The following is a 25,008-nucleotide window of genomic DNA, read 5'->3' on the forward strand; positions in this document are numbered from 1 at the left end:
GCAGACGGCCACGTGTCCCGGTTCCAATAGTCCACTTGACTTGACCGGACGCAGTAGCTTATAACTGACCGGACGCTGAACCCCCAGCGTCCGGTCGTTTCCAGTAAGGTACCGACCTCGACCGGACGTGTCCGATCACACTTAATCGGACGCAACCAGCGTCCGGTCACACTCCAGCTTCTGCGTCATCGTACGTCAGCCTGACCGGACGCAGCCTGCCAGCGTCCAGTGCATTCAGATCCAGCGTCCGGTCAGTTGAACGACGCCAGCATCTTTGCGATCAACTCGTTTTCACTTCTAACTTCTTCACCCTTGCTCCAATGTGCTAATCACCAAGAATTTGCATCTGGCGCAATAGAAAATAGGCATTCCATTTTCCCAAAAGCGCCGAATGGAAACACCACCTCCTTTGTAAATGTGCCAACACCACCAAGTGTACACCACCATGTATGTGTGTTAGCATTTTCACAATCATTTCCCAAAGGATGTTAGCCACTCATCTTGCCACGCCACTCGATCCTAGCGATGTGATGCAAAGTTAGATCACCTCAAGTGGCACTAGATGACCAATATGCAAACAAGTTTTGCCCCTCTTGATAGTACGGCCATCTATCCTAAACCCGGTCATAAACTTCTCTACACACCTATGACCGGTGAAATGAAATGCCCTAGGTTATACCTTTGCCTTACGCATTCTCATTCCATCTTCTCCAATGTTGATGCAACACATGCCACCAACACGATCAACAATGATATGATCCACTTCATATCATCACTATGATCATATTGGTCCATCGATCTTGACTTTACTTGCTCTTCACCGTTGCTACCGTCCATCGACGCCAAGTCTTGCTCAAGCTTCACCGCCACGCGGTCCATCACTCCAAAGCCTTCAACTTGCCCTTCATGCTTGCAACCGGTCCATCAAGCCAAGTCTTGTCTCTGATCTTCTCCACCTTGATCACATGACTCAATGTCATGTCTCATGTGCATTTTAAGCTCCTTCCTCATCACATGTGAGAGCTTTGCAACATTTCTAAGCCATTTTCACCTTCATGGCATATGTTGCTCATACACATGTACCTATGGACTAATCACTTGTGTATCTCACATAAACATAATTAGTCCACCTAAGTTGTCACTCAATTACCAAACCAAACAAGGACCTTTCAGGGGGTATCCTAAACCTCGCTCGTGGAAGGTAAGGAATTAAACCACCTCGTCGGAATGAGGTTGCGGGGAACTCCTCCTTTCTCGGGACCCTCTAGTGCGCCACCTCCTGCGGCTGCAGAAGAAACCCTTTCTAGACGAAGGCCTCCAGCACCGACTTCCTCATGGTGGACGACTTCTAGTCCGAACATCCTCACTCTAGATCGCAAAAGGATTAGTAAGTTCTCTCCTTCGCTCTCTCCTCCCCCCTTTCCTAGAAACCTTCGTAGCTCTCAAAGACACTCTCGACGAGGAGGAAAAAGAAACACGGTGCGGTAGACGATGAACAGGCAAAAGAACGAAGCGAACAACCTCTCTCTTCTCCTACTTAAGGGAAGGGGAGCAGCAGTTAGGAAAGGGCCCGTACCGATTGGGAAGGCAAAACAACAGAGCAAAAATCTCTCTCTTTTTCATTAAATGCAGATGGGACGCCTCCTGACCAACGGGACGTGCCTAGCATGATGAAACGGCTCCTGATTAGGCGGGACGTGACAGGGACATGGCCCACCACTACCGCAAGTCAAGCACAAAAAAACCGCAGCACACCACACGCGGACGACTCCCCATCTCCCTAGGCCAGACCTAGAGAGATCCAACAGCAAAATCTCCACCGGGAGAGATCAACCGGCCTCCTAAGTCACCTGAGATACAGGTCCTGGTCGGGCGTCTCCAACTGGAGCTCTTCGAACCCCGTCTCTCAAGACGCCAAGGTGAGCATGTGTTCATTAATACAAACAGTTCACACAAGGGCTAACCCACGATTGACAAGCGTAGGTACCAGTCGGACGTTTCCGACTGGAGCTCTTCGAACTCCGTCACTCCAGTCGTGCAGGCCCCACCACGCGAAATCTCTGCCGAGAGACAACCAGACCCTCCTAAGTCGATCGATTCACTCAGGATAAGCACCTGAGATACAGGTATGAAGCAAAGGGGTGCCCCATGCAGGCCATGCCAACTCTGTCTCGAATGACGAGCATGGGTCCTAGTTGGACATTTCCAACTGAAGCTCTCCGAACCCCGTCTCTCAGGTCATCAAGGTAAGCATATGTTCATTAAACACAAAATTGTTCACGTGAGGGTTAACCCACGATTGATAAGTGCAGGTCTCGGTCGGACGTTTCTGACTAGAGCTCTTCGAACCTCGTCGCTCTAGTCATCAAGGTAAAACATTATCAAAGCCCCTCTATTTCAATTTAAAACATTTATACATCCATATGCACATTTCATACCATACGCCCGAACCCCCTGGATAGTTAGGGCATGAACCACCCGGGGGCTCGGGAACTAAGCATCGCACATGCAGCGAAAGGCATCAGAACGCTTCGTGTTGCGTCACGAAGCGGCGGTTGCCTCATTCGATATGAGTAACCAACAGAGCTAGGGGAGAAAACCGTAGATGAGCACCATGTGGCCCTAGCCTGGTCTGGCAGACTGGGTCATCTCAATCTTCTCATTCGATCCTAAACCTCTCGCCAAGCCCACAGAATCTCCATCGAAGGGGAGGCCGAAAGGCCACCCAGGTTGGTCTCCAAAATGACCTAGGCATCTGTCGGGTTGCAGGTAAAGGATTAGTGGAATGTCACAAGAGGGCTATGCCGACCCTATCACGAATGACGAATCCGGATTCCACTTGATCACACCTATTAACAACTCACCGAGCTAGTCTTTCGAGCCCGAGCGATCAAGATAGGAGACGAAACTCAGCCCTCCTAGTTTGTGAGGAACCAGATAGGGTAACGCACATAAACTCACATCGACCCATGCAAAAGGCCCGATAGGGCTCGGGGGCTCAAGAAAAATGCCAAGGACGGCGACCTCGAACTCGCTAGATCCACGACTACGACTCGCCCGGTCCCCGGCGTGCACCAACACTAGGACCCGCGAGCACCGCCTCGTCTGATCTTTAACTAAACTAACAACGTCTTTGTAACGGCTTTGGACGGCTTCACTGCGCTCCAAAGAAACCCTAGGACCGCGACTCCTAAACTCGTGTCGACAGGATCGGTGACATCCGGCTATGGCTCTTGGGACCATGACTCCTAAACTCGTGTCGATAGGATCAGCAACATCTGGCTATGGCTCCTGGGACCGTGACTCCTAAACTCGCATAACGGCTTCCTGAACTAACTCTCTCAATCCACGGCATGCACCGATGCCTGGATCCGTTCATGACTCCGCCTCACCCGATCCCATGGCATGCATCGACGCCAAAAGATCAGTGAGCTCTGACACAACCAAACCAAACTAGCTCCACCCATGGCGCGCACCGACGCTAGGGTCCGTTCATGACTCCGACTCACCCGATCCCACGACGCGCAACAATGCCGCGGTTTAACAAAATTCCATCTCAAACTAAAAAACATGCATACACGCCTACTGAGACAACACCCCCAGCTGGTTCGGCCCGAACCGCTCGGGGCTCGGGGGCTACACCCACGGGTGCACTCGCGCGCACCCGCCGATAAAACAGAAAAAACATCCCCCATTGACAAACTCAGAAACACCCCCCAGCCGGTTTGGCATGAACCGCCCGGGGGCTCAGGGGCTACACCCACGGGTGCACTCATGCGCACCCACCGGTAAGACAAAAAGCCCCTAGATGATTCTGCCCAAATCGCCCAGGGCTCGGGGGCTCCTGTCGAGTTCATAAACCCGGGGTCCCTCAGGGACCGGCTTCCACGCCAGGGCTCGGCCCAGGAGGATGGCCTTGTTTTCTTCTAGACCAGCCCGAGAGTCTAAGTTCAAATAGACCAGAGCACTCGCTTCAGGCCCTAGCCGCCTTCGACCCATCTTTCCGACCGGAGCACCAGCTCAGGCTTAGGCTAACTCCGAACGGCCTCTCCGATCGGAGCACTAGCGTTAGGCCCCGGCCACCTTGGCACGGCCTCCACCCAAAAAGCTTGACCCGAGGACCACCTCTGACTCTGACCCCACGTCTCCGACCGGGGTTCATAGAAAACCCTACCCATTGCTATTCTCCGACTGGCGCGCCAGTACCGACTGGTGCCATCCGACCGGGGACGCCCACTCAGAAAGAACCAGAAGGCATACTAAGGAAGGCAAGGCAGGGCTCACAAGTCAAACCACAGCATAGGGACCATACCCTGTGGAACAGTGCTTTACAACCGCCCTGCCACGAACAGTATTATAGGCGCCCACGTTTACCTCTATAGTATTGTAGGCACCAGTCAAAACACCCGTACGGTAAGACTAAAAGGTTCTTATGTGGTTTTGGTAATTGAGTGACAACCTAGGTGAACTAATTGTGTTTATGTGAGATACACAGGAGATTAGTCCATAGGTACATATGTCTAAGCAACATATGCCATGAAGGTGAAAATGGCTTGGAGATGTTGCAAAGCTCAAACATGTGATGATGAAGGAGCTCATTGCACATAAGACATGACATTGAGTCATGTGATCAAGGTGGAGAAGATCAAGACAAGACTTGGCTTGATGGACCAGTTGCAAGCGTGAAGGGTAAGTCGAAGGCTTTAGAGCGATGGACCGCGTGGCGGTGAAGCTTAAGCAAGACTTGGCGCCGATGGATGAAGGCAACGGTGAAAAGCAAGTGAAGTCAAGATCAATGAACCAATATGATCATGTGATGATATGAAGTGGATCATATCATTGTTGATCGTGTTGGTGCATGTGTTGCATCGACATTGGGGGAGATGGAATGGAATGCGCAAGGAAAAGGTATAACCTAGGGCATTTCATTTCACCGGTCATAGGTGTGTAGAGAAGTTTGTGACTGGGTTTAGGATAGATGGCCGTACTATCAAGAGGGGCAAACTTGTTTGCATATCGGTCATCTAGTGCCACTCGAGTGATCTAACTTTGTATTATCGCTAGGATTGAGTGGCGTGGCAAGTTGAGTGGCTAATCCTTTGTAAAATGATTGTGAAAATGCTAACACACATACACATGGTGGTGTACACTTGGTGGTGTTGGCACATTTACAAAGGAGATGAAGTTGGAGTTGATGTGGATCAACTCGACGATGGAACGGAGGTGAGAAGGGTTCGGAACTCCACCGGTGGAGTGTCCGCCCATAGAGTGCGGACAGTCCGATGGTGCCACCGGTGCCCTATTCCAAAAAGATAGGGTCTCACAGAGTGGACCGGACATTGGTCACGTAGTGACCGGACGCTGGGTTCTAGCGTCCGGTCAGTAGTGGCAGTCAGCGGGCAGGCGCCGGTCTTCGACCGGACGCTGGTGCTGGAAGTGACCGGACGCTAATAGGGTGCGTCCGATCAAGGTGATGTATGATGATGTAGGTAGAGCAGTGTTGCTAGAGGTGACCGGACGCTGGTGCTGCGTCCGATCGTGACCAACCAGACGCGTCCGGTCATGTCTGGTACCTTACTGGAAATGACCGGATGCTGGGGTTGCTGAGTCCGGTCAGTTCAAGCTGCTGTGTCTGATCGTCAGATGACCGTTAAGATCAGGCGAATAGTATTTGAAGCAGGGGACACGTGGCGTGCATTGCACGACCGGACGCTGAGGTCCAGCGTCCGGTCGATCTGACTGGAGCGTCCGGTCGTCCCGAGTTTTGCCCAGTGAAGGGGTAACGGCTCTATTTGTTCGTGGGGTTATAAATAGAAGCCATGGTCAGCCTTAGGCCGGTAGCTGAGCACACTAGAGCCTTGGTGGCTTGTGTAGTAGTGCTTGGGAGCCCTCCATCTCACATATACTTGATAGTGATCATTCGATTATGTGAGAGAGCGATTCTAGTGCGATTGCATCATGAGGTTGCATCGAGTGGCACTAGGTAATCGAGTTGCAAGTCGGTGGTGCTTGTTACTCTTGGAGGTTGCCACCTCCTAGACGGCTTGGTGGTGGTCTCCATCGAAGCCCGCAAAAAGCTTGTGCGGCGCTCCGGAGAAGTGCTTTGTGAGGGGCTTTGTGCTCACCCGCGGGAGCCGCGAAGAGCAACTCTAGTTGAGCGTGTCATTGAGCTACCCTCACTTTCAGGGTAGGTTCTCGTGATGCCCGACGTGCGGGCTTGGCGGGTGATGCCAATTAGCCATCGAACCACTAAGTGAGCGGTCGACACAACAAGGACTAGCGTGTTGGCAAACACGTAAACCTCAGGAGAAAAATCACCGTGTCAACCTTGTTCTTCCCGTTGGTTTGCATCCTCGTTACACAAGCTTGTATTTACTTTCATATACATTGTGCTTGTGTAGTTGCTCTTGTAATTAGTTAGCTTGTGTAGCTTACTAGTTATCTTTTTGCTTGTGTAGCATAGAAGTAGCTCCCTTGCGTGGCTAATTTGGTTTATGTAACCTTGTTAGTCGCATTGCTTAGTTTGTGTAGCTAAGTAATTGCGCTCTTTAATTTGGTATTGGTTGCCTTGTTATTGAGCATTATTAGTGAGCATTAGGTGGCTTTGTGCGTTTGCTTACTAGCATATGTAGGAGCTCCCTTGTTGCTTAAAGTACCAGTGGCATAGGTTTGTGTGACCTTGCTTCTAGAATTGGTTAGGTGAGCTCTAGCTAGCCCGACACCTTTGTTGCTTAATTAGTATCTTTGGAAGATGCTAGAGAAGATAAATAGAGGGGTATAATCTTGGCTAGACCATAGTCTTAATTCCGCACTTGTTTCGGTTAGCCGACGTAATTAATTTTAGAAAGGACTATTCACCCCCCTCTAGTCCGCCATCTCGACCCTACAAAGACCCCCCCACGTGCCTCTAGGCATCAACAGTATTGTGGGCGCCGGAATTCACTGTACCAGGCGAACATTGTAAAGACATGCCTCTAGTCGGTGAGACAACATTTTTGCAGGTACCGACGTCCTCCAGTCTTGAAGAAAGCAGCTCAACCTCCCACATGTACCTGACATTCTGCAGTGACATCAACAGTATTACGGGCGCCCACCATTGTCCCATCCCCATCGGCATGGGCAACAAGGCTTAGAAACGTACGTACACACTCTCTCTCTTGTAAAACCATCCCCTTCTTCTATAAAAGGGGATGTGCTCCCTCCAAACACAGGGGAGTTAACCTAAGTCGACTTCTTCAAGTTTAGGTTTAGGGTTGGACACTTCGTTCATAGCATAACTCTTGTCGATCTCGGCCCTTCCGACCAGACCGACCGTACACCCCTCATTTCTCCTTCTCGTTTGTAACCCCACTACAGACTTCGAGCACCTGGGCTCGGGAATAACGTCACCGACCGACCCTGACTGGACGTAGGGCACGTTGCCTGAACTAGTATAAATCATGTGTTATTGAGTGCTAGGCCACCTCCGATCACAACGTACAACAAAACTATAAATATTTACTAGTTGGTCACTTTCTGTACTGACACCATATTTCTTAGATGTTCGATTTTCTCAACTTAGAAACTTTTGATGATGCATATGGAAACTCTGTCAGAACTAGCAGGTAATCCCGTGCTTTGTGCGGGAAAAATACTAACTTACCTAGTAGGTAAGAAAAATTAAACGTGAAAAAAAACTGACGGCCTGTTTTTCAGCACTATTTCAGCAGTTCTGGCTAGCGAAGGAATAATGTTTTTCTTACAATAAATCAGCATAAGCCAAATTTTAACGAAACGAATAGGGCCCACCTGTTACATAGTTAGGGGGGAGAGGAAGTTGCTACAGTAACCGTGGACAGGTGCCATAGGGTTGAGTTCCCATGAACAGGTGCGCCACAGTAATAGTCGACGTGGCCGTTTGAGGGATCAGGAAATGGTGTATAAAATAAAAAGATAAAATAAAATAAAATGGTAGATGGTAGATATGCAGTAGCCGTACTATTATGGAGTGTTTTTTTATCGGTTTTATGGAGTGTTTGGTGTCAGTGGTGCATTGTGAATCTATTCATCTATTTTAGGCCTGTTCGCTAGTTGGTTTCTAGGCTGATAAGTATGGCTGGTGCTGGTTTGTTGTGAGAGGAAAACACTATTGGCTGGCTGATAAGCCCTGACTAAAACCAACAAGCGAACAGACGGCTAGAAAGCGCACCTTTACACCGCTAACAAACATCCACTATAATAGAGCCAAATAACAAATTAAAATTTTCTCCTCTAATGACTAGAAAGATAAAGCAAATGACTAGAAACAAACACCTTTGCACCACAAGCAAACATCCACAGTACCAGAGCCAAATAACAAGGTAACCTTTAACATCAAACAACTAGAAGGCAAGAGCAACTCCAAGAGACTCTAAATCTTTCCTAAATGCTAGGAATAGAGATCTTGGTGAAAAACTACTCTACAACAGCTTGTCTAAATGGTTATCCAAATATAACCATCTTCTATTCCGGATTTCTCGCTAGCTAAAAATAAGAGACGAGAATGACTCTCGTGTGCATGAGATATAGAAAGACTGTTGGAGAGTGAAAATATATAAAAAGCGATTTTTATGCAAGTGACTCTCCAAATGATGATTTAGAGAATATGATTTAGAAAGGCTCTTGGAGATGCTCAAAAGCAAATGAATGAAAGTGTACCTTTACACAAAAACTGGCATCCAATGTAATAGTGCCAATGCAAGAAAAAAATGTAACCTTATGAGTGTCTATAGCTTGCAAGAAACTCGGCTTCATCTCGAACCACACATTCCACAAGCACCTCTCTTTCTCATATAGCATGAATCCAACTAGTAACACACATGTGCCCACTCGATCATCTTAGTTGTCCTACATAAGTACACAAGTAATATCTAGTACACAACCAAAAAGTTGTTTGATATTTCTTTAACAAAGAAATCATTAAGAAGCAAGCATGTAAGATGGTAAACGACAAACCGACTATAGCTAAAAGATACAAAGGAAAGGTGCATGGATAGCATCATGAGTTAACTAATGTGTGAATGTATTGATAAAACGGTGGAAAAGATGTGTATAGCTACAAAGGATAGCAAAAACAAAAAGATATCTATCAACAAGTAACAACCTTTTAATATATTAGTTTTTCCTATTTTATTTTCCACAAAAAGGTAATCCCTAGGTTTCCTATAAAAGGCACTGCATGTGGTGCCCATCCTCATCGATCACCTACAGTGCTTTTTGGAGTTTTAGTTCTTCGGGGCACTCAAACTTCTAATCAATTAAGGTACGACATCTATCTTATAATTCTTGAAAGTAGTTTACATATAGATTATTTCTACGTATATATGTACTTTAAGAAACTATGTTGTTTTCCAAAGCTATGCTTGATAGGAGAATAGAACTAATAAGTTGTTGGATGAATCAACAATTCATTTTATCATTAACTATATGAGTGCTTTCTGTATCTAGGTGAATCTATCTAGCCCAAACAAGAAAGAAATGGATCGTCCAATTAACATTCATACATCACCAAGGATGCCCTTGTCATTGTCTAGGCAACAGATGATAGAAGAATTTTGGATGAAGAAACAAGAAGAAATTGAGGTGACTGATGACTTTAGAGAGCGCACAATCCCCGTGACTTGTCTCAAAAAGGTCATTTGTGCCAAGAAGGGTAAAATGATGATGACATCTGAAACCCCAACCTTCCTGACAAAGGCATGTGAGGTATTTGTGCAGGAACTTTTTGTCCATGCTTGGGTGTGTGCTAGTTCCCACAATCGTAGCACGATATTGGACTCTGATATTGCTGAGGCAATTGCCTCCATTGAGTCCTATGATTTTCTAAATGATGTTCTATGCGCACATCTTGAAAAGTACAAGTTTGATCCATGTCTATAGTCTACTAAGAAGCCTTATCACCACATGTTGACAAGTCAGTCATCAACATCCCTCGAATCTTCTTTGGATCAATACCATATGACACAATTTATTCCTCAGTCTACTAGATATAATCCCTTTATTTGCATTCCTCAACCTTTGCCACCAACTAATAATGCTAATCCAATGCATTTACCCTTGCCACTTCCACCACAAAGAGCATGCCCCATAATGGCAACCCCAATAAGACCTACACCAATTGTGAGTGGATCATTCCCACCTATGACATACATGACCAAGGGTCTATGGTTCTTGAGGAAATGCATTAGCAACAATGATGCTGCTTTAGGTCTTATGACTCCTCAACAGTTACTTCCAGAAGCACTACCCAACAATATTCCAAACAACTGCTACGTGAGTACCATTGCTTCTACTGATACATATTGTGTTGGTAGTGCTAGCACTAGTAATTTTGTTTCTCAAGATGGTGACATGGCATTCCATTTCCCTCATGTTCCTCTAAAGCCTTTTCAATTGTCATCCTCTTCAACAATGGATAGTATTGTTTCCACTATATATACTGATATCGCTGAATTGAATCATACCAAACTGGATGTTACACATATTGGAAATTCCACACATGGCATTAATCCTGAAGCTACTTTCAATGTCGATGATGGTGAACAAAAACATATGGGAGATGAAACAACTGCTGTCAATCATATGAATGTTGTGCATTGAGAGTTAGATGCAAAAGTTGTTACTACTACTAATGTGGGTGCAGATGACAATAATATAAATTGGGATGAAATAGACATGGCCAGCGATTCCATGCTAATGGAGTTTTGGAAAGATGTAACGATGGAAGAAGAATCGACACCTTTGCCTGCCACTATCTCAACCAATGATCTTATTCTGCTTCCTAGTGATATGTTGGAACTTGAGGGATGCTATCATGATTCATATCTTCTTGATGACATCATGTATGATGCAAGTACCAATGGAAGGCATAACTAGATCGATTAAAGGCATGAGAAGGAATAGCCAGCTACAAAATAAGTTATTCTGTAGCCACATCCATTTACGATAATTTTATATACTAATTTACGATAATGTCAATACATATTTACGATAGTTGGATTACTATAACACATGTGGATATTTACCATAACGTTATAGTAAACCACTTAGGAAGAAGTTACTATAATCTCATAAATTTATATAGTAATTATCGTAACTCAAAGTGGCTACAGAATAAGTTATTTTGTAGTCAGCTACAGGGTAGTAGTTATATATATATATATATATATATATATATATATATATATTGACAAATGTTTTCTATTTGTTATATGTTGGTGTCATATGGCTTCTCTAATAAATACAAACTAGAAGCATACCTTGCGCGTTGCCGTGGGAATTGCGGATTGGTGGATTGCGTGATATGATGATGTGGACATTACAGTTGCATGTGCTAGTGGATTTTAATTGTATGTGATAGAGCATTGTCTAGTTGGATAGCTTGCATGTTGAGATAAATAGCTAGTGGTTTTTGCTTAGTGAATTTTAATTGCATGTGATGGTGCATTGTCTAATTGTATAGCTTGTATGTTGAGATAAATAGCTAGTGGTGTTTTGCTTTATAAGAGTATAAGATATAAGATAAGATGATCTGTACTATTAGGCAGGCCTCGTTCGTTTGTTCCATGTTAAAAACAGACCTATTTTCTCTTGCTGGCTGGATTGAGTGAATCCTGGGTTTGATTCCAAGTTTCGTAGGTGGCGCTCTTCAATTCGACCTGAGGAGAGGGTGAAAAGGCCTGGAATGGCCTGATACTTATATCCGAACAGTCACTGAAGAAGGTCAGTGCCAAATAAATACAGGTGGAACGGGCCGTGTTCCAGGTTTTCAAGGCTCCGTTCGGTTGGCCCGTTCCGTGCCGTTCCACGCCTTGAACGGTTCTGACCTTTGTGGAGGAAACCGTTGGGCTGGTATTGATTCCCGAACGGAGCATTAAGTAGTCTCGAATCCAGGTCACAATCGTTGACGATTTCAAGAAGGAAAGACCGTAGGTAGTGCTTCTGTACGAGTTGGAGTCTGAAACGCACCGGTAGTGATAAAAAATGGTACGGATATTTTTCGATCGTATTTGAAACCGAATCTGTTTAGTGAGGTTGAGATCTGTCCGTATCCAAGTCTGGATATCCAATATCTGATACCGTATCCGTATCCAAATACTCAAATCGCATATTTATGATGTCGATATCCAATCGTATCCTATTTGATATAGTTGGTATTATCCGTATTTAAATCCGAATCTGAACAAAAATTTAAAAATAAATATAATAGCGGTGATATCCGTCCGTATTAATCTGTTTTCGTCCCTACGCACCGGGCAGAGTCCATTTCTTGGTCGGCATGAATGGCGCTGCGCTGTCCTTGGCTCCTTGCGTTCCTCCAACGCAGCAGTCAGCCACCGGACCGAGCCACGACCCGACTCCTTCCCACCTATTGCCAAGATTAAGGCCGCTAAGATTAAGCAGCATGTTGGCGGGGTCATATTTGATTTATAAACTATGGTTTATCAGTCAACGAACAATATTTTTATCTTATACTAAACCAGTCAACAGTACTTTTAGCCATAACTTATAAGCCAAACTAGCCCAAACAAACAGGGCGAATGTCTTCTTTAGTTTCTCCTATAACACTTTACACTCTGTCCCATCGAATATTTGATATATGCAGAGTATTAAATATAAACTAAAAAATAACTAATTGCACAGATTGCGACTACTTTACGAGACGAATCTTTTAAGCCTAACTGGTCTATGATTTGACAAGACGGTGCTACAGTAACACACGTGCTAATGACGGATTAATTAGGCTTAATAAATCCGTCTCGCAGTTTACTGACGGATTCTGTAATTTATTTTTTATTAATATTAAACATCTCATGCGATACCCTCATATAATATTTGATGTGACACCTCAAAACTTTACACCCTAGATCTAAACAAGAACTAAAAGTCAATGCTGAGTTACTATAAACTAAATAAAATTTCAGTTGCGTGGCTTGGAACCCAAAATTGTCTCATTTACAAATCCGTCCGTTACAAGTCCGCTGTGCACGCCTCAGCAAAACTCAGATGTGGCTGCTCTGGAGTAAACAAACAGAACGAAACACATCGACAGCAACAGCAATAAATTAATGTACATGTACAGTTGCAGTTCCTTCCTCTGCAGAGAGGACGGCAGCGGGGAAAAGTGGGTAAAAAAAAAAAATCAAAGAATGAAACCAAAAAAACGTGGCCAACAAAACTGTCGCGGCAACGGCAACGTTGCTGCGACTGCTAGGAATCCGAATCCGACGACGAGCTCTCGGTGCCGATGCTGCTGTCACGGCGTTAGCTCGACGCCGAGGACATGGCGGAGAGGCGGCTGGGCGTGGGGCAGAATGCCTCGGCGCGGCGGCGCGGCTGGGAGGGCGGCGGGCGGACGAGCGCGGCCAGCGCGCGCCTGATGTGGTCGCCGCCCTCCACCGCGGGTTGGCCATGGACGCGCGCCGCGGCGCGCTGAGACTGCTGGACACCGCCGCCTGCGGCTGCTTGGCCCCTGTGCAGGGCGCAGCGGTAGGAGCCCGGGTGCGTGGTGGGCGAGCACGCGCACGACGCCCGCTTCGGCCGCCCCGGCGCGAGGCGGCGGTGGTGGTGAGGCTGATGATGAGGCCGCGAGAAGGCGCGGCGCTGGGGGACGGCGGCTGCGGGCGGTGGAGATGCCGCCGCCGCCGCAGCAGCAGCAGCAGCAGCAGCAGCCATGGCGCTCGGTGGATGACGGGACGGCGCTGTCGCTCTTGCCATATATCCGGCCGGCCGGGGTCCAGACGCTGGTGCGGGAAGAGAAGCTGAGAAGGTGCTTGGTCAGTGGCGGTGGTGGCAACTGGCAATAGCCAACAGGTGAACAGGGACAGATTCGGTGGTGGGCGTTTCGGCGGCGATGCGGCCAAACCTATCGTGGCGGCCGTGGCGGGGTATTTGTAGTTGTAAAGAAAGTCGACGAACGGGAATGGCGGCGACTCGGTCCAAGCCCAACGCAAGGGGAGGTGGAGCGGGCCCGTTTCGGTTAGTTGGGCCGTGAGAGGGAAGACCGTTTGATTGCTTTGGAATGGAGTCTCTTTCTGGAACTTGGACTACTCTCGTGTCTCGTCGTCCCCTTCCCCTTGTGGCGTGTCCTCCTGCCTTTGCCGCCACTCGCCAGGGTCCATATCGCTGGCAGGTTAAGCGCTTAGCTGGTGTTTTGGATCCAGGAACATGAGCTAATTATAAAATTAACTGCACAAAAGTAGACTAATTAGCGAGATGAATCTATCAAGCCTAATTAATCTTTGGTTAGAACATGTTTACTGTAGCACAACATGACCAAATCACGGACTAATTAAGCTTAATAGATCCGTCTCGCAAATTAGTCTCAAACTGTGCAATTAGTTTTATAATTAGTCTATATTTAATACTCCAAATTAATATTTAATCATCTGATGTGATAGGAATTAAAGTTTAGTCATGGAACTAAACACTCCCAATTAGTGGGCAGCGCCTCGGTGCGGTGCGTGGAGTAAGTCTTTGCTGTTCCTGCTCCCTCTTTGCGCTTTGTACCAGCCCAACCCACAGAACACTCCCAATTAGGCCTCGTTCGGCAGCTCAGACTTGAATCCAACCCACTTTTCATTCCTAGACCAAGATTCCAGAGGGATTCATTCCCGCGGGTCATAGGTGGAGATTGGTTCCAGGCTGTAGAGGGGGTCGAATTGTCGAAACAGGCTGGATTGTAATCTAAGGTAGCCTTAACCGAACGCCCGTTCCGTGCTGGACTGGTATTAATTCCGTGCTGGCCCAATCCGGGTGGAATGGACCTCTTTCCGGGCCGATCCGAGAGAAACGAACGAGGCCTTAGTGGGCAGCGCCTCGGTGTGGTGCGTGGAGTAAGTCTTTGCTGTTGCTGCTCCCTCTTTGCGCTTTGTACCAGCCCAACCCACAGACTCACACCCAACTCACGTGAGATCCGCAATCAAAGTGATGTTGCTGCTGCTCGCTCCCTGCTGCAGTCACCGGCGGAACCAGAGGGGGCCAGCAGGCCCGTCACCCGTGCCCCCCCCCCCCCCCCCCCCCGCACAGTGATTTCTTTTAAATACCTATAGAAAATTCAATTGCATAGCTAAAAACTTATTATTTCACTCTATTTTCATGATAAATATTATTCTTTTTCGATATGAGTACTAACGTACCCTGTTTGCACTGTGCCATTGTGTTGGCGAGGTTAGGACGCTAGGTACTCGGGTCTTATACTATCATACCAGCACCGGCTCCTCGTCTTGCGCTATGACCACCTACTCACAATGCACGATTTAACCCTGCTGCCACTTTCCATGCGTACCTTGCGAGCAGGAGAAGGACTATTATTTTTCTCTCACAACAAGTCAGCATGAGCATCAACCAAATTTTGGGGAAACTGTTTGCTTCGTACCCTCATGCGGAAGTATGTCTTTGGCTGGAGTGCAGAGGTCCAGAGGGGACGAGAGAAGCAAGGAGGAATAATTTTTACATCTCAATGCGAATCCAACGGCGCAGTGCCTGGGGCATATGCCCTTAAGGGCAGATTTAACTTTCTCGAATGGGGAGGCCAGAACGCAGGTCGTGGGGCTCATCGCCATCAACCAGTGGACGCGGCTGGCATGCCAGATCCGCTTCTTCTGGTCCAACGGCACCGCGCTCGCCTTCAGATGCAACTCCAAGTTTAAGTTCTTGTTCTTCTGACCCCCATGCCCTCTATATTATCTAGCTAGTTCTTCTGACCGCCATGCAGTTATTAATTCATCCTCATGTCTCATGTATAGTATAGATCGGCAAAGAAAAGATGAATTCTGTACTACTAGCTCTTCTATCCTATACATTTATAAATTAATTCTAGATGTAGGATGAACCAGCAGAGCCATACTAGCTCTGGAATTGAGGTGGCAGATTGGGGGAGAAATACAGTGGAAACAATAAAAAAAGTTGATATGAGTTCGTTACAACTTATATATATATTTTTTCGTCCAAAACTTTGTTGCTTGGTTGGAGACTTGGAGGATTTGTTGGAATCGCTGTCCTTTTGATCCTCAAAGGACAAAAGGCAGGAGGGAGATGAAAAGAGACCAGCATCAGCACCACCATGTAAAGGAGGACTAGAACCAAAGCAAAGCGTGTGTGACTGTCGCCGGTGCTGCCGGAGCCGACTGCCATCGCCGTGCTCCACGGCGAGGACCAACTCGGACGACAGGTAAGTGGCGGGTTTCCACTCCAGCGAACTCGGCATAGCGGTCTGGCCCACCTTGGGTATTTTTCTCCCCTTGTGTTTTACGATCTATTTGACCTGATGCTGCCCGTGCGTGTGTTTTTGCCTGAATCCTCGATGGCATTCGCACTCGAAATAAAAAGTTCTGGAGTCGGATTTAAACCTCGACGGCGTTGGTTTGATGCATGAAGGAAAGTTACCGTTCGGCTCATGTACAATAATGGGGTGTTAATTTGGTTTTGATACATGTAAAGAAGCTTGGAAAAATGTTTACTAGCCTCTCGGCCCTTGTCCAGTCTCGATTCTCCTCTCTTTCACAGATCATGAACAGATTCGAAGCCAAGCTTATCTCCACTACGCCATTCTATCTCGGCGCTGCATTCGCCAGACCAGTCGTCGTTCCTACCAAATCTCTCTCTACCGCCTGTACACCTCCGATTTTAGGTGCTCTTGAGTATAAGGATCATCAGCTGCTTGACGTAGGGCATCGATCGGCCCAAACCAGGATAAATCATTGCGTCCTATCCGTGATTCTTCTATTCTTAAGTCCACCCGAGCCACCGGAGACACGTACTCTAACACCGACTCAAACAATAATGCTTGCCGCGGTTCCAACCCAGCGACAGACGGCAAACCCGGAGACCCTGAGGTATTCGAGTTCTAGCTTGTGGTCTCATCACGTGTCATCTTGTACATTCTTGTGGACTTGTCAATCATGGTTCTTTCTCATGTTCGTATCGATTTCGTTTTCGACATAAAAATGTGAAACTGAAAGTGATTTGGGGCTGTTTCTTGATCTTTTGAGCTAAATTTTGCATGTGACTTCTAAACAAGGTATTTCAACAACTAGCCAATCAATCCTTTGGTCCAATCAACAAATCATCAATATATCAAAGAACTCAAGTATACTTCATGTGCCAACCGAATACTCAAGCACCACTTGAAGTATGACATTATTAGCATGTAATCCAGTCACCAATCAAGCAATATGGCTAGAAGAATATCAAACAAGAGCATAAACGAGAATTTATGTGTAAAACCTCTTGTGAGAGAAAACCCCAGGTGACGATAGGCAATCCACTGTAACATAAAGCAATACATTACGTGGAAACCATCAAACGAGGGAAGGCTCTGTATCACTCACAAATCTCTCTCTCTCTCTCTCTCTCTCTCTCTCTCACACACACACACACACACACACACACACACACACACACACACACACACACTCACTCACTCAGTGGCGGATTTGGTGGATCAAATACTCTCCTCTTCGCTAGCCCTACCTCTCTTCTCAAGAACAAATGAGCTCAAGTTAGGAGAAGGGACGCATGGCTGCCCCTTTGGGCTGGTTTGGATGTTTTGCTAAAGATAGGGGAACGGGAGGGGGGATTTCTCTTATATACATAAAGTTTTGTTATATATATCAACAAAAAATGTTGATTTTGCCCTCCTAATAATTTATATTTTATTAGAACTTGCTTCTCTATCAGTAAATTCCTTACATCCGCCCCTGACTAAAGAATCCCTAAGTTGCGAAATATTACAAATAAACCACCACATATTCAACACATCAAGTGGATGGTAAACCCTGGAAATTAGGATTTCTATGTTGTGTTGCTAGGAAGTGCAGTTAGGGATTTCTATATCTGAACTTTGTACTATGTTTTTAACGTTTTAATATATATGGGTCATCATAAAAAATAAATGGTTTACACGCAAATGGGTTGGCAGCTCATTCCCTCTTTCTCTTTAGGAATCAGGAGGGGTAGGAAACCCCTACTGGTTAAATATATAAATATAAGAAAAAAGTTTGTAAGCCTGACGAAATTAAGAAATAAAAGGAAACAAAGAAAATAAGGTAGGTTACAAAAGACATTATGTTTTATTGGTGTCTGTTTTCTTTGGTTTTATTTAGTGCGATATAACAGAAACATTATGTTTGATAGGAGGAGAAAAAAGGTCTGCAGGATTACACATTTGTGGATGAATGAAAATCTTCATATTTTTTTAGAGAAGAGAAACATGTTAGTTCTAAAATAGCAGACACGAGTGTGCCTGAGTTGAGGTTTAAAGCATAGCAGTGTAAGCTAGGCTGAACGAGGACACTGTAGGAGTGGTGCAAATGTAGCCCTCCTTGTAGAAACCAATCAATCAACTGAAGGTGAGAGGTTGGAGGAAACCAAGCAGATCTCTGGTCATATCTGCCCATTGATACGCTGCAGTCTCTGATGATGAACCGTTTGTTTCTCTGCAACTCTCACTTTCAGTGCCTGACAAGAACACAAAGATCAGGTAGGAAGAGAGGGAAATGTGGGAACAGAACAATCACAGCTCGAAGCTTCTGTTCTGAAGCTCGACCCAAAATCTGTATAGCCATGTCAAGAAGGAGATGCCATGGTTTTACTGGGAGTTGAGAAGTGCAGCACTGCAGCAGCAGCAGCATCTGTTTCTGTTACAGAACATGAACAAAAGCATAGATAGATAGATATTCTCCTTTGCAAAACAAAATCTGTTTCTGTTACACTGTCCCTTCATGCCATTGATGCCCTGTCCTAACACTGTTGGAAAGCTCCAAGGCATGGTGGTGATGGGTACTAGAGTCTGTGTCACGCGGAGCTCGTCAGGCTTCAGTTCAGTTGGACACGAATTGTTCTTTCGGAATACATACTGCATACATACTTGATATGAATAGCACAAGCTGACGATGGTTGTGTGAAGTTGGGAGCTGAAGGAAAACACACCGAATATCTGATGAAGGAAAATATCATTCTCTTCGCGATGGTTATGTGAAATGGCACAGCAGATTACTGAATTAGAAGTAACAGTCTGGTTTGTTCAGAGTAGAGAAGCTGCATCTAGTCTAGCTGCAGGTTTGTATCGTATTCATTCTCCTCGTTGTATTATATTATACATAGCAGTATAGCACTAACTAAATGCTTCCTTCTCTTCTCCTCTCGTTACAGATCAATCTAGTGATTATTTCGTGCCACGTCATCATCCACGTACACTAATCAGTAACTCTTCTTCCAGTTAAGTAATGCCTCTTGGTCTTAGAGCTGACTGATAATCAGACTCTACTGCTCCATGGTCGGATGCATGTCATGTTCATGTATGGGGGGCAGCTCTTGGCCACAGCCATGGCGGTCACCTGGGCTTGAGGCGGTCGAGCGCAATGTACGCGACGGCGCGGTATCCGACGAGCAGCAGCGCCATGACGCAGACGTCGACCCAGTGGTTGTTGAGCCCGACGGCCTTGATGGCCGGGAACTCGGCGACGCGGCAGAGCTTGCCGTGTCCGTCGCAGTCGTAGTACCCGCCGCCGTTGGGGAACTGGATCCCGAGCAGGAGTCGGTAGCAGTAGAAGCTGTAGTTGAGCCACCTGAGCCACGCGACGAACGGCGGGATGTGCTGCACGTAGTACCCGCCGGCGATGAGGAAGACCATGGTGATGACGGAGGCGAGCGTTGTCCCCTGCTTGACGTCCATGAGCACGGCGCCGATGGCGAGCCCGAGGCTCTGCGCCACCAGCACGCTGTAGAGCACGACGGCGAGGGAGAGGAGGAACGGTCCCGGGCGCGGGTCCAGCCCGCCCATCCAGTAGAGGATGAGCACGAACGCCGTGGGCAGGCCCAGCTCCATGGGCAGGTCCGTGGCGGCGCGCGAGGCGAGGTAGGAGGAGAGGCGGTACATCCCCGACGACCGCTCCTTCACCAGCATGGGCCGCTCCAGCGGGAACGTGAACACGGCGTTGTAGAGCGGGAAGAAGCCCCAGAAGACGGAGAAGAAGAAGACGAGCGCTGTCCGGTCCTGCAGGTGCGACGCCGGGGTGCGCCACCACAGCAGCCCCGCCAGCGTCGCCACGCTCAGCACCTGGAACACGCGCAGCTTGTTGAACGACTCGTGCCGGCGCTCCTTGAGCCCGCGCTGGACCAGCACCAGGAACTGCGTCCACCACCCCGTCGTCCACGTCTCCGAGGACGACTTCGACGACGCGCGCCGCCGCGCTGACGACGCGTGCCCGCCGGCGCTGCCCGCCGGCAACGCCGTTGTCTCCCGGGCGCAGATGTCCAGCTTCACCGCCGGCGCAATGTGGCGCTCGTACGCCGCTGCCAGCCTGGCGCGCACCTCCTTGTGCTCGCTCTCGCTGCCGCCGGTCAGCGCCGCCATCCCGTCGGCGCCGTCGCCGCTCGTCGTCTGCGGCGCGATACCTGCATGCACAGCGCACGTGAGCACAGTGTTGGAGGGAGCAGCCCGAGCCCCGAGGAGGTCGACAAGTGTCCGCCATTGTTCATCGGGATTGGGCCATTTCCGTATGCGAAAAGGAAATCAAGATTGGAATGGGAGGAGAGGGAACGAATGATGGGAGGGGTGGATGGATCCATGATTGGCAGTGGGCGGAGCAGTGTGTCCCTGTCCATGTGTGTCTCCCTCCCCCCCCCCCCCCCCCCCCCCCCCCCCCTAATTCCATCATTGCCGTTGCCCATTTCTGCTCCCCTCATCACGCTTTTCCTTCTATATATAAGAGAATCGAAACATTTATATACCTTCTCATATACATACAGTATGAACAACAGAGGATGAATTTCGATTTTTTTGTGAGATTAATTCTTGAAATTCATGTAATTATCTACTAGTTATTACTAGTGCGCATATGCCATGAAGACGACGAAGATGGTGATGTATGCTCATCAAATCATGACGCAGATCAAAGGTAAACATCGCTCTCCTCAGGGGACCCCCAATGGGCTGCATGCGCGCACCGTATCAAGAAGGCAATCTCGGCACATCAGTTTGTGCCGCTCACACTCCGGCCCCTTCCCCTTCATGTATATGATGTGCTCATTTCTTTTTGCTTCTTTATTATGTTTTTTCAGAGCCCGTGGTATTCCGGTGCTCTTTATTTTGTTCGATCCTATATCTTTTTCTCCATCAGGGTGGTTAACTGAACAACTACTGCCCAACGGATCCGATTCCCCTGCTTTTTTTTTTATTAAACACCCTCAACTGAAAAATTCACTATGTGGGTCGTCGAGGATCTTGACGGCCCATTTTATTTTAAAATACTATAATTGTTTCCTATAGTTGCCAATATGGATTGTTTCCTCCCTTTTCACTTTTTTTTTGAATAAAAAATGTAGGTGTGAGCAGAGCAGCAATGGCATGCGTGCTCTGCATAGTGTCAGCCTCTTATTAGGGTAAGGGGGTGTTTGACTACAGGTAAATTTTAGTCCCTGTCCCATCGGATGTTTGGACACATGTATGAAGTATTAAATATAGACGAAAAAAATAACTAATTGCACAGATTGTGGCTAATTTGCGAGACGAATTTTTTAAGCCTAATTAGTCTATGATTTGACAATGTTGTGCTACAGTAAATATATGCTAATGACGGATTAGTTAGGCTTAATGAATTCGTCTCGTAAATTAGTCTCCATCTATGTAATTAGTTTTATAATTAACTCATATTTAGTTCTCCTAAATAGCATCCGAACGTCCGATGTGACATGGACTAAAATTTAGTCCATGGAACCAAACACCCTCTAAGTCACCAAGGAGGTGATGGTAAGTGTCTAAGTGATGGGCGTCCTTTGCCATACCGGAGGGGTTGTCCAATGGAAAGTTTTTCCATGGCCTACTATTAGTGCCGACTTTTGCCTTGTTCGATTGGCTGATAAGCCATGGCTGAAAGCATTGTTGACTGATTTACTGTGAGAGAAAAATATCGTTCGTTGGCTGAAAAAGTACAGCTTATAAGCCAAACGAACAGGGCGTCACCTCGTCTTCTAGCTACCTAGAGCTATCAAGGAGAACGGATGACGTCAGCGCAAGGATTGGAATGGCACATGGCAATGTGCCCTATGAATTGGAAGTAGGGGATGAAAACGGATCGGATACGGACGGATATCACCGATATTACATTTGTTTTCATATTTCTGTCCGGATTCAGATTCGAATACGGATAGTGTCAACTATGTCGGATAGGATACGATTGGATATCGACATCATAAATATGCGATTTGAGTATTCGGATACGGATACGGTATCGGATGTTGGATATCCGGACTCGGATACGGACAGATCTCAACTCCTCTAAACGGATTCGGTTTCGAATACGGTCGGAAAATATCCGTATCGTTTTCATCCCTAATTGGAAGGCATCGTGAAAAAAGGTATATATATATATATATATATATATATATATATATATATATATATATATATATATAGAGAGAGAGAGAGAGAGAGAGAGAGAGAGAGAGAGAGAGAGAGAGAGAGAGGAATTTTATGCGCGAGTCCAGTGGTGCATGACATGGCGGGCGTACCGTTGGCGAGGTCGAGCATGAGGTCGGCGGGGTTGAGGGAGAGCGGCGACGCGAAGCCGACGGAGGCGAAGTAATCGAGCGCGTCGGCGGCGCGGCCGTAGTAGATGGGGCAGCCGTCGGCGGACAGCAGCAGCACCTTGTCGAACATGTGGTACAGCCTGGACGACGGCTGGTGGATGGTGACCACCACGGTGCGCCCGCCCTGGGCCGCCATCCGGCGGAGCGTCCCGACGATCCGTGCCGCCGTGGTGGAGTCGAGCCCGGAGGTGGGCTCGTCCAGGAGCAGCAGGCTCGGGTCCACCAGCATCTCCAGCCCGATGCTGACGCGCTTGCGCTCGCCGCCGGACAGCCCGCGCACGCCGCGGACGCCGCCCACCATGCTCCCGGCCACCTTGGCCAGCCCGAGCTCGCGCGCCACGGCCTCCGCCTGCGCGCGCTTCTCGCCGGCGCTCAGCGACCGGGGCAGCCGCAGCGCCGCCGTGTACCACAGCGTCTCCGACACCGTCAGGTGCGGGTACAGCACGTCGTGCTGCGTCACAAACCCGGTGCGGCGCTTCACGGCGCCTGAGAAGGGCTGCCCGTTGTAGGTGATCTTTCCCGACAGCACCGCACGCCCGCCGTGACGACGGCCTAGCGCCGTCAGCAGCGTCGTCTTGCCGCTCCCGGATGGGCCCATCATCGCTAGCATCTCCCCCGGCCGCACCACCCCGGACATACCGCTGATGATGGTCTTCTCCCGCGCCCGCGACGACGACGACCCTGCCGCCGACGCAGTGGCCTTCTTGTTCTTACTCGTACCGTCCCCGCCGCAGCCGACCGCCATGCTTGTCGCGGCCGCCGACAGCTTGTCGCACCATCCGGCCGTCGGCTTCCCGAGCTTCACCTTGTACACCACCTCCTCGAACTGCACAAAGACACCAACACGTACGCATGACATGCATGCACACGTCTCATCAACATGACACCATGCACTCGATCTCAACACATGACATTCTCAACTACGTACCTTTAGGACGAGAGGGAAGGAGTTGGCGGCAGGGCGGGCGGAGGCGGCCGACGACGGCGGGCTGGAGGTGGTGGGGTGGACGACGGCGCCAGAGGGGTTGGTGGTGGTGGCAGAAACATAAGTAGGAGAGGGAGTGCCGCTGCTGCTACTACTGCTGCTGCTAAAGGTGGGCATGCTGTTGGGAGGAGGAGGAGCTGCAGCTGCTCGGTAGCCACCACCTCCGGCTGTCTGCTGCTCATGGTGCTCCAGCTGAGGCGGCATGGCGATCTATCTGTGTATCTTTTCTTCTGTCTCTGTCTCTCTCTTACTCGTCTTCCCTGTGTTATCACTTCACACAATCACTCACAGCACCTGGTCTAGGTGTGTGAGCATGACAATTTTGGTTGGTTTGCTTCTGTGAGTGCTACACACTCTCTGTCTTCTAGCTACTTGGTTGATGAGTGCTGCTTGGTTTAGGCTTGTCCTGCAAGTGTAGTTCTGGAGTGGGCTGCCTCATGGCAAGGTATTTATCATTAGGAGGAGGGGGCATTGGCAAGGGCAGAGAGGAGAGGGGGGCCCGGCCTACAGGGTGGGCCAGGGGAGCAACACTTGCTTGTGTCACTTTTTTATTGGCCAGGGTATATGGCATCCCAGTTAGTTACAAGGGGAAGTAGTAGTACTTGCATGCTAGTGATCATCAGTACCGAATTGCAGTTATATTAACAAACTAATTTGTGTGGTGATGTGGGAATTTTGATAGCATCATATCACTTCACCACTAGCTGTGTGTGTATACACACACACACACACACACACACACACACACACACACACACATATATATATATATATATATATATATATATATGTGTGTGTGTGTGTGTGTGTATCCAGTTACAGATGGTAGTTATATTGGAAAAGAGGCCTAGGGGTTTACTGGTTTGGTGGTTGTTATTGTAGGTTTTTGTCTCTCGGAGGTGGATGATGGGTGGGTGGCGTATATTCAGTAGATAACATCTCTCTTTCTCTTTCTCTCTCTCTCTCTCTGATAATGGGAAATATATAACTGGTCTATATGGTGGTGCTCACTGCTCATTCATGTTTCATTGAATTGGGCACCTCGTTTACAACCGGAAATTTACCTGCAGCTCTCAATGCCGTTTTCGGGCTTTGGAGGAATCCAATTGTGAAACTCTTTGGGGGGAAAAAAGAAGGAACAATAATGGGCATAGTTATATAGAAAATTAACACATGAAAATAGTTTCTTGCTTGGAAGAAACATTGCTGTTCGGTCCCCATGCTATTTTCTTTCTAATTCACTGTTGCATTGATGAGGTTAATCAGAATTTAGAGCTGCACAATACTACATTTGTTGGTTTTTGTAAATCACACTTTGATCTTGCAAAATTAAAATTGTACTACAAAGTAATAATAGTACTGTAGTCATTCAGGATTTAACAACACAATTCCCATGCTAGTAAATCTCTATGTTA

General features: G+C 47.7%; 2 protein-coding genes and 1 pseudogene across 2 annotated transcripts; 1 reads left to right on the forward strand and 2 right to left on the reverse strand.

Moving 5' to 3' along the window:
- The first annotated feature begins 9,495 nt into the window (after window positions 1-9,495).
- Window positions 9,496-10,893, forward strand: LOC136478526 (uncharacterized; annotated as a pseudogene).
- A 2,263-nt stretch (window positions 10,894-13,156) lies between these two features.
- Window positions 13,157-13,863, reverse strand: LOC136476418 (uncharacterized). The gene has a single exon (XM_066474239.1). It carries the CDS (start codon window positions 13,732-13,734, stop codon window positions 13,282-13,284), a length of 453 nt encoding a protein of 150 aa, XP_066330336.1. The 5' UTR covers window positions 13,735-13,863; the 3' UTR covers window positions 13,157-13,281.
- Window positions 13,864-18,831: 4,968 nt separating this feature from the next.
- LOC136476417 (ABC transporter G family member 14-like) lies at window positions 18,832-23,994 on the reverse strand. Its single transcript, XM_066474238.1, has 3 exons — window positions 23,537-23,994; window positions 22,531-23,434; window positions 18,832-20,415 (listed from the first exon to the last, which is right to left on the reverse strand). The coding sequence occupies exons 1-3, from the start codon at window positions 23,795-23,797 to the stop codon at window positions 19,352-19,354; spliced, it is 2,229 nt and encodes a 742-aa protein (XP_066330335.1). The 5' UTR covers window positions 23,798-23,994; the 3' UTR covers window positions 18,832-19,351.
- Between the last annotated feature and the right edge of the window lie 1,014 nt (window positions 23,995-25,008).

Source organism: Miscanthus floridulus, chromosome 8 (genome assembly GCF_019320115.1).
Source record: "Miscanthus floridulus cultivar M001 chromosome 8, ASM1932011v1, whole genome shotgun sequence".
Taxonomy (NCBI): domain Eukaryota; kingdom Viridiplantae; phylum Streptophyta; class Magnoliopsida; order Poales; family Poaceae; genus Miscanthus; species Miscanthus floridulus.

Bases quoted from the DNA above. Each gene is read 5' to 3' on its own strand.
- LOC136476418 (XM_066474239.1), bottom strand. From the start codon at position 13,734: ATGGCAAGAGCGACAGCGCCGTCCCGTCATCCACCGAGCGCCATGGCT.
- LOC136476417 (XM_066474238.1), bottom strand. From the start codon at position 23,797: ATGCCGCCTCAGCTGGAGCACCATGAGCAGCAGACAGCCGGAGGTGGT. The intron at 23,435-23,536 runs GTACGTAGTTGA...GTCTTTGTGCAG, and splicing joins CCTTCCCTCTCGTCCTAAAG to TTCGAGGAGGTGGTGTACAA. The intron at 20,416-22,530 runs GTACGCCCGCCA...CTGTGCATGCAG, and splicing joins CATGCTCGACCTCGCCAACG to GTATCGCGCCGCAGACGACG.